The 9,753-nt window shown below is 37.5% G+C and overlaps 1 protein-coding gene across 3 annotated transcripts; it reads right to left on the bottom strand.

The window, feature by feature from the left end:
* Positions 1-1,036: 1,036 nt before the first annotated feature.
* Positions 1,037-7,120, bottom strand: LOC105357298. Of its 3 annotated transcripts, none has more exons than XM_023949707.1 (11): positions 6,867-7,120; positions 5,736-5,796; positions 5,328-5,429; positions 4,732-4,881; positions 4,517-4,653; positions 4,337-4,430; positions 2,904-3,027; positions 2,423-2,643; positions 2,167-2,344; positions 1,851-1,969; positions 1,037-1,695 (listed from the first exon to the last, which is right to left on the bottom strand). In XM_023949707.1, exons 3-11 carry the CDS (start codon positions 5,367-5,369, stop codon positions 1,264-1,266), a joined length of 1,497 nt encoding a protein of 498 aa, XP_023805475.1. In that variant the 5' UTR covers positions 5,370-5,429; positions 5,736-5,796; positions 6,867-7,120; the 3' UTR covers positions 1,037-1,263. The 3 variants fall into 3 exon arrangements, with proteins under 3 accessions (XP_023805475.1, XP_023805474.1, XP_023805476.1); XM_023949706.1 differs by having other exon boundaries at positions 6,278-7,120; XM_023949708.1 differs by lacking the exons at positions 5,328-5,429; positions 5,736-5,796; positions 6,867-7,120 and adding an exon at positions 5,076-5,273.
* Positions 7,121-9,753: the final 2,633 nt, after the last annotated feature.

The raw sequence follows: 9,753 nt of genomic DNA on the forward strand, positions 1-9,753 counted from the left end.
CATGGTATAATCATAATTAAAAGACCACTGGGAATGCTTTGAAAATAGATCAAAAGGTGAGCAGAGAGGATCTTTGGTGTTCACAGATGCAGAACAGTTTATTCTTTTTCATTTATACACAGCAAAAAGTGGAGTGTTGATTCAACTCCCACAGAGTTAGTTTCAACACTTTTTCAGGGTTTATATAGCTCCACACTTTACGGAGTTAAATTAACCTTTTCAAAATAGTTAAATCATTTAACACCGAGTCAGAGTCACTTGTTTAACTCAATAAATATGTTAAATTAACACTGAGTCAGAGTCACTTGTTTAACTCAATTAATATGTTAAATTAACACTGAGTCAGAGTCACTTGTTTAACTCAATTAATATGTTAAATTAACACTGAGTCAGAGTCACTTGTTTAACTCAATTAGTGTTAAATTAACACCAAGTCAGTCACTTATTTAACTCAATTAATGTTAAATTAACACCGAGTCAGTCACTTATTTAACTCAATTAATGTTAAATTAACACCGAGTCAGTCACTTGTTTAACTCAATTAATGTTAAATTAACACCGAGTCAGTCACTTATTTAACTCAATTAATGTTAACTTAACACCGAGTCAGTCACTTTTTTAACTCAATTAATGTTAAATTAACACCAAGTCAGTCACTTTTTTAACTCAATTAATGTTAAATTAACACCAAGTCAGTCACTTGTTTAACTCAATTAATGTTAAATTAACACCTAGTCAGTCACTTATTTAACTAATTAATGTTAAATTAACACAGAGTCAGTCACTTTTTTAACTCAATTAATGTTAAATTAACACCAAGTCAGTCACTTATTTAACTCAATTAATGTTAAATTAACACCAAGTCAGTCACTTGTTTAACTCAATAAATATGTTAAACTAACAGTCAGAGTTCCTTCTTAACTCACTAAACTTAGCTAGACACTTAAACTATCCAAAAGTGTTTTTTTAATCCAATACTATAATACGATACAACAGTTGAAATTATTTAACCGAAAATGAAATACTTCCCAAAAGATGTAATTTAAAAAATATTTAATATTTCACTCTCATGCAGTTAAATAAAACATATTACATGACAGAATAACAAAAAGACTTGGATGGGAGTGGGAAAAAACAATTTGTTCAATGCCTCTATAAGCAGTGATGAGGTGCTTTCTAAAGCCTGCATAAGTTTGAAGCTGAAGCCTATAACTTGGCTGACAACAAAACAACTTGAACTTTGGTCATGGATAATATCCATGTTCAACTCATATGTGTAATCAACTGCTGGGATAAACTTTCTTGCACAAAAAACATGAGCATTTTGATCAAAATGCCTTTAATTGCCTTGACTTTAAATCTGGGTTGTGAGAAGCACCTCCTGGATAAGGAGTTTGGCTCATGTCTCGAAACTTTTGGTGACACCTTCATTTTACCCATATCAATATTATAAACTGTTGTCTGCAAAAAGGTGTAGAAATTCAGAAGTGCACCATCATAAGACACACTGAAAACAAAATGAGCTTTAAAAAGTTCATCAAATGCCCCAAGGGAGCGGTTTGCCTGGCATGGGATGAGATGGTTGTCAATGGAGATGTAGAATCTGTCGATGTTCCTCTTTTCACGACCAACGGCAAGGAGGTACAGCTGATGGTGGTGCTGATTCTGAAGATGCTCCTCCAAACTGCAGTAAGACTGAGGTTTAAAAGGGACATTGGACACTCAAGTCAGAAATAGCACTGCACAAGTTAACACAAACATTCTATGTTAAAGGAAACTTGCCTAAAATTTGTTTCATTTATCTATTTACCAGTTTTACACATGATCAAAATTAACAAATATAAAATTACCTTGAGAAAGTCAACTTTTTCAACTGCATCAGAGGCGCTGATTTTTGGATACTTTGGCCCCCCAGGTGGTGGTGGAAGGTATAACAGCAACAAAAGCGAGGCCATCTCTGCGTCATGAGCTATGGAACAAAGAATGAATTAATAAAGACTTAAAACAATGATCATTAAAAGTGCAAAAAGCAGTTACTCTGTTGAAAATTTTTAAAACTCTGCATGTCTGTAGAAGATATGTGCCGCAATAAATAATACAATGACAGTACAAAGTACAAAATGTTAATAAAGTATTGAATTGTAAACACAAGAGAGCAAAACTCACTCATTGTCTCATCACTGCCTTGTGGACTCTCTGCTGAATGCAACAGCTGACGAAGCTCTGGAGTTGAAGTGAGCTGCTTGGCCTCTTTGATAATGTTGCATCTAAAGATCGGGTCCCATTTCTGAAGCAGCCGGTTGGATACCTCGTCATTAAACAAGAGAATGAAGTCTTGATTCGCCTATGAGAAAGAAAATATACCACAAACACATTCAGCACAACACTTCAAGTAGTTCTCAACATACCACTGCATACTTACCAATCCTTTGGTATCCAGGAATCTTGGGAAGCATGACAGGATGTCAAGCGCTTTGTCTGAGTCATTGACGAGTTTTTGCCGATGCTGAAACGTCTCTCTCATCTTTCGAAAAATTAGTGTAGTGTCTGTGGCATGGTTGAGCAAAGACATTGCCTCCTGACAAGCATCTCCATCCAGCTGCTGCTCTTCAACTACAACAGATCTCTGGAATTTAGGGCCCCCTGAAGAAAGGAACACATACACTTCATAGAAATCAGGTCCTAGTTGCTGATCAGATAGGTAAATGAAAAAAAAAATACATATATAATTAAAGTCAGTCCAAGAAAATGTTCAACCAATCTAGTTAGAGGAAAGTGGCTTTCTTATGTCAGACAAACAAAATACTTTTGTGAAAGAGGTGAAGGCATGCAAACCTAAAACCCTCTTTGTTCTCTTCTACTACAGTAGCTGACATAAGGTAACCAGTTTGCAGATGTATTACCTTGTCCTTGAGAAAGGCCAGTGAGGCTATTTGAAGTGGTACATTCTCGTCGAATCTTTCTCTGGATGGTCTTAAGACGCCAAGAAATGTATCCTGTACTGCTTGCAGCATCATAGAAGTGTTCCTGAAATGGAAATACATTAACACTTATTGTGCATTGTCTGTCATTTTTAAGAATATCAGAAATCAAAATGCCCACCCAGAACTAGGGTTGGGCGATGTCCCTTAAATAGGCCGTTGACGATGTTTGCTGTCAACCATCGGGATGGACGATGACATCGTCGGGGGGGGGGGGGGGGGGGGGGGGGGGTATTTTTACATTTTTCGTTCTTATACAACTGCTATTCGTTTTTTTGCTTTTTTCATTTTATTTCCCAATCTGCGATGATCCAGTATAAACTGAGGGAAGTGACTTTAACAAAAAAAAGTAACAAACAAAATAGAAGAGAAGTAGTCCGCTCCCGCACTTCCGGGGGAGTGCGGACTTACAGCTTTGTGTTTGATGGGAAGGGGGGGGGGGGGTACATGAGCGATATGTGTGGGAGATTTAAGACTGCGATCCGTCCCGCAGCTCTAGGGGTACAAGCAACCGAACTCAGAACCGGGTCTAAAAGTGTGTGTCTGTGCACAGCTCGGATCGTTAGCACACACACAGCGGTTTGAGCTTCAAAGCAGAAATGTCGCTCAGTCCTTAGAAAACATTCAAACAATCACGCGGATTTGTGTTTCCAGTCGTGTCCCGACTAAATAAAGGCTGATGTTATTCTTACATGTTTACGTGCAGCCAGCAAGCAGCACCATCCAAAGCTAATGTTGTTAGCCCGTGTTAGCATACTGCTAATCCTGGCTTCGTTCAGAAAAAGCACTGACCACACGGATTAAAATTCAAATGATGAGCGAACAGGTGTTTCATAATAACCGTAACATTATTAAAAGCACGTTTAGAAGATCATCTCGTATTTTACCGAGCTGACATGTCAATGTATATAGCCGCTCGGCGCTGTTTAACAATGTTTTGTATTGAATTGTTACATACAATAAAGTTTGAAGAAAAAAAAGCCGCTCGGCGGAGTTTATATGCTTCCGTTTTTCAAACCCTACTGCGCATGTGCGAATGATTTATTCCGACGGAAAGTGTGACCTTAGTGAACGTTTTTATATTCTGAAAACATTTTTCTGGGCCCATGTACACGGTTGGATTCTAATCCGACCATTGATCCCATCAAGATATTTTGTACATGTAACCGCGGCTTATGGTGTCGACGCGCAACGTGGCGGGGGCGTGGCATCACGATGGTGGTCTCTCCATCGGGATGTCAGTCACCCATCACGATGGACGATGATATCGTCCATCGGCACAACCCTACCCAGAACCCAACAACACAAAACATAAATACTATCTCAACAAATATTACAATTATAATTATATATACATAGCCTTTCTTGGAGTATGGGTCTTTCAGGGATGGAAAAAGTGTCACTATCCCAAGAGCATATTCTTCTCTAACAGCTTTGGTGGGGAGATGTCTGGGAAGAGATTCAATTGGGATTACTATAGTAAGCTAAACAGTTTTTATTCTTTTTTTAAGTGTAAAAAAACTGGGCACATTTACCTGTGTTTATCAATCATGTGGGCCACTATTGTATTGACCAGCTTTCTTCTGGTAGAATCTTTAAGAGTCTGTGATGTGTGATATTCTTCAAGGACCTCCTCACCACCTGAACTGGTTCCAAGTACAGCTTCGATCAACTTAAAGAAGACAAAAATTGTAATTAAACGGAAAATAACAAATGTTGACAATTAAAGATAAATGAGCTTTGTTCCAACCTTTTTTGCAGAAACTGCATTGATTGTTCCTTTAACTCTTGATTTTTTCCTTGGGATCTCATCTAGAAGTATAGTTGATGCACTTGCACTTGAACTTGAAGCTTGAGTCAGACCATTCAGATGGAGAGGACAAGGAGCAATCGGTAAACTCTAGGAGAAAAAATAAAATTCAGAAATAAAAAAAAAGACAGCTTTGTTCACATGTGGCAATTTTTTTGCATCTTGTTGGATTCCACATTATACTACAAATTGTTTTTTTTTCTTTCTGTAGACTGATTTTAGAATTCAGGTTCCACCATTTGACACTGAATTGCTTCATGTAACTGACCCTTTACATTTCTCACCATCACTTGGGAAAACTGTTAAAACAACGCTGCCTTGGCTGACAAGGTCATTGAAAATGTCTTAGTCAACTTCTGTCCCTGTTGCATCTTTGTATACTATTTTGCGTCAGGTGGCAGGCAAAACCTCTCGATGACTGGAAAAGATGAGATATTTCTGAGAGCACCTTTTAAGCCAGCACTATTCTCACTTCACAAATGATTAAACTAATTTGGATAAAAATCACCTACACAATCAAAATTTTAAAAACTAACCTTTTTCATGCAGTTGCATGAAATCAAACTCTCCAACTTCATCCACCTTCATCCACCACATATTTCTGCTGTTGGTGGTAGCGAACCTGAACCAGCAATTTACTGAACCATACCAAAAAGAGAAAACATGACAGAAATAAGCATTTTATAGCATACAACTTAAACAATTCATATGAACACAGTAAACCTATATCAACCATGTTATACACTAGAGGACTGAAACTTTTAATACACATTCAGCGGATTCCAGAATAATGTATGTGAGGCATGTAATATGCATAGTCAATTATGTAATCACCAACTCTGGTATATGTTAGAATGAGCCTTCCATAAAAAACAAGAAATAATCTGAGGGGGAAAAAAGCGAGTGGCCATGCTGACACTGCTAACATGACTATCAAGACTTACCTAAATCACTTTAGGTTTACCAGCTGAAAACCTCTGAAGCTGAAGAGCAACACCAATAGACCTACAAGAGTTAGATTATAAAATTTAGTTACATTTACAATGTGGTGTAGAGATTGATTAAAGCAAGGTTGCTTTATAAAATTAAATTATACTTAAGTAACACCCCCTCCCCCACAAAAAGTGACAGCCCATATCTTTCTAAAGGACACAAAGATTGACTTATTCGTAAATGCTAGCGTTAAATCATTCTCCATGGCTCGAAATAAAACAAACATACAAATTTTTTTTATACATTTTGCTTTTAAAATGCATTTCGCAACACATCTAAAGGTTAAAATATAAATATATTCCCCTATTTAATTTAATCATCTAGATAACGTGACATCCAGCTATTACAAGCAGGAAAGGCATACTTATTTATTAGATTATTTCAAAAAGGTAAAAATAATAATAAAACTAGAGGATCTTTTTTGATATTTTCGCGGTGGAAATAAGAAAATATAAAGCCGCGGCGGCTCTCTGTCTGCCGCCAACCAGCCTACCGAGGCGGGGGCGGACGTGGAGCACTCCATCCCCATCATGGGCCCTGGAACAAGCTGGTGACCTGTCTAGGGTTTTCCCACCTTCGCCCAACAGTATCCGGACGTGCTCCAGTAACCCAGCGGCCCCGAAAGGGATATAAAGCAGGTTAAGATGGATGGATGGATGGACGTTCGGGATTAAAATAGTGACATCGAGTCGCCATTTTGTATTTGTACTTCACCTGCTCATGGAGTCACTGAACACGTTGAGTCCCAGATTGCTTAAAACCTCGCCAACGTCTCTCTTTTTTTTAACTTAGCTGAAAACGTGCTGCGCTCAAATTGCGTCGCATATCCTCTACATTGAGTTGATATTGAAACTCAACGTCTGTGTAAATGAAGCATTAGCTGTTCGGGTAAAGCTGCATTTACACCTTCTGTTCTGCCTGTAACGCTTACATAAACATGAACGCCACGTCCCGCTGCCGGTGTGAAAGCAGCTTAACAGCAACAAAAAAGCGTAGAAAAGTTATACAGTTTTCCCTAGATACATCATGTATACACTAACTTTCATTTAATATTATCTTCCCCATAAATTACAGTTACTTACCACTTGTGAAGAACTTTTTCCAGCACTGATGAAACCTTCTGCAGCTCATGGAAAATTACCAGCACGATGCACTTTCTTCCACAGGGTTTCCGAGGCGGGAGCCCAGGGGCTTTGACTCTCTACAGTGTTCAATGAGCTTGATTTGGCTAAAATAACTCCAACACTGAACATTATTTGAATCACAGTGAGTTAAAATAACACTTCAAGAGTGTCAGTCCGTTGTACTTTCTTGCACAGGGTTTCTGAGGCAGAAGCCCAGGTGCATTAACTCTCTGTAGTGTTAAATTAGCTTGATTTGGGTAACACTGATAAATAACCCCAACACTGAACACCATTTGAATCACAATGTGTTAAAATAACACTTCAAGAGTGAAAATCAACTCTGGTTTGTTTAACCCCGAAATTTCAACTCTCCAGTTTTTGCTGTGTACATTTTGATTTATTTTTCCCCCTATAAAAAGCTTCACATTTCAGCAGTTTGTTTTATCGTCACTTTTATGCTACAATCATACCGTCCTCTGCAATGAGAGTTAAAGTGACCACTTACAATGAAAAGTCTATATAAACATGCATAAATGCGGCCTCTCGTGTTCAAAACTCTCACATTCCTACGTATTGCTACAGAAGTTTCTACGAACACATGTTGAAAGTTAAACCAGGTCAAACTTTGGACAATCAGGGTCTCAGATTTCGTGGTGATGCATGGATGGGGTCCTTTTTTAAAGTACACAAGTGCAAACCATTTAAAAATTGACCATGCAGGAGAATTTAATAATTATGGCTTGAACCCGATCAGAATTATGTGACACCAGGTCTTTTATATATCAGAATAGAGCTGTTAAAGAAAAAGCCTGAAGCAAAATTCACGAGATTTTCACCACTTCCACATTTCGCTCCAAACCTCTTTCAATAGGTTCCGGACATGCGCATGTAAACTGTAGAAAAAGAATAAAACCCCTCCCCTGCTTATCCAGTGATAAAAACCATATGCTAAACGCTCAAACACGCTCTTGAAAGCACGTCACATGCGTACCGTGAACGTAGCATTAGGTCTGTTGGATGGTGTGTTTTGATTTCTCCACCATCTAACATTAATCTCCTTCCATTACGTAACTAGAGACAACCCGGATCAGTACTTTTCAATTCATGCTTTTTGTGAGTTGTATAGATACTGCTTTTATGCAGTATTTATTTGACCTTAGAGTGAAAAAAAATTGAAATTTCACAGTACAATAACTAAAAATAAATGACTTTTTTTTACTTATTCAGCTTTACAAAGACATCAAAGCATCTCTAAATGTTTTATATAATAAATGTAGTTTTTAACTACATTCATTTATTTGACGTTAAATGTTTTTACAGTAATCCAGAACCTTATGTTTTAATCTTCCTTTAAAACATTTATACAGCTGATAAACAGTAAAAAGCAAACATTATTTAGTCGGAAATGGTTCTTAAAGCTGCATTTTTAAAATGCATAGAGCACACAAAGCTGTCTGATGGTAAAATCTTTACCAATCTCCCATATGACTCTACATTTGCTTCAATATTTCATAGAATTACTTAAAAGTGGTATGTCGTTAATTCCTTTAGGATAATAATTACATTCCATGTCTACAATACTGACTATATCTTAGTTGCTGATTTTATTACAAGTGGACCATTACATCCTTTAATGAATGTACCTTCCAGCTGTTCTGTGCCAATTAGGGGTTGGTCTGTCCCAAAAAAACGTTAAAAAGAATTCTGGGGGTAATGGGTGGTATTACAGAGTTAGACAAGTCTATCTTCAAATGCAGTTAGATGGCCAGGGGTGACTTTACAAAGATGGGGCCAAGAATCTATTTTCAAAGGCCAAAAACACTTCATCGTCAGCTGCCATTTCAGAGAATATTGCGGGGAGAATATTGCCACTGCTGGCACACTCTATTGCCTCATGGAGGCAGGCTGAAATCTCTCTCATCCCTGTTGAATATTTATCCAATCTCTCCACTGCTACACTGTTGAAATAAGGGGAGATATTTATGATCTCCAAAATAAAATGGGTCTATTTATCCATGCTGTAACTATGGTGCACTTACTGCCAGTCCAGGCATGTAAACAGATTTCTCTTTAGGAGGAAGTCTCAGAAATCGTCTTCATGAATAATGGGAACTGTGTGTCACTTCAGTGAATTCTGATGCTTTTGTTTACATTAAAATAAGTTGAATTAGATATGTTTTTCACATATTTAGGCAGATTAAGGGTCTTTTTAAAGACCCATTACAATAAAAATGGTGTTTTTGGTATTTTTAACATGTTCTTGTGGCATTTTTCTGATGATGGAGGACATTTAAAAAAAGAAATTAGGCTCAAACAGTATTTTTTTATTTCAAATTATTGGGAATTGGGAAAAAAGCAGTTTAAAATTGATGGTATTTGGGACGTAGAAAATACCGACACAAGCACTCCGCAACAGGGAGGGAAAGGGGGGGACAATTGTAGTCCTAAAGCGAGAAGATATGACACTTCTGCAATGTTTCTCAAACACGCTGGTTCACTTTAAAAAAGAAATGTTGTTCACCTTTTGGGACATCCCATCAGGCATGGTTTGATGGAGATTTTTATCCCGGATGCCCCTCCTGACACAATCATGTATTTTATCTGGGCTAGAGACATGCACAGGAAAGTGTTGATATTAGCGTTTTTTGTGGTGTCTTTTTAATCAATAATAGTAATTGTGATGTTTTTGAGCTCATTTATAATGATTTACTGAGAAATTGCTTTTGTTTAGAGCTTTTTCGTGTACTTTTGGACCAAACTTTGGATGCCATCATGCACTACAAAACAGGCTATAGTAAAAATGACAGAATGTGCCTTGGTACAACCCAGAAAACTTTTCTAGGCA

Source organism: Oryzias latipes, chromosome 19 (assembly GCF_002234675.1).
Source record: "Oryzias latipes chromosome 19, ASM223467v1".
Taxonomy (NCBI): Eukaryota; Metazoa; Chordata; class Actinopteri; order Beloniformes; family Adrianichthyidae; genus Oryzias; species Oryzias latipes.

What these genes read in the sequence shown, in the direction of transcription:
- LOC105357298 (XM_023949707.1), bottom strand. Translation starts at nt 5,369, where the DNA reads ATGAAGTTGGAGAGTTTGATTTCATGCAACTGCATGAAAAAG. An exon ending in CATGCAACTGCATGAAAAAG is followed by an intron (nt 4,882 to 5,327) that starts GTTAGTTTTTAA and finishes TTTTTCTCCTAG; the next exon opens with AGTTTACCGATTGCTCCTTG. An exon ending in TGGCCTTTCTCAAGGACAAG is followed by an intron (nt 2,644 to 2,903) that starts GTAATACATCTG and finishes TCCTTTCTTCAG; the next exon opens with GGGGCCCTAAATTCCAGAGA.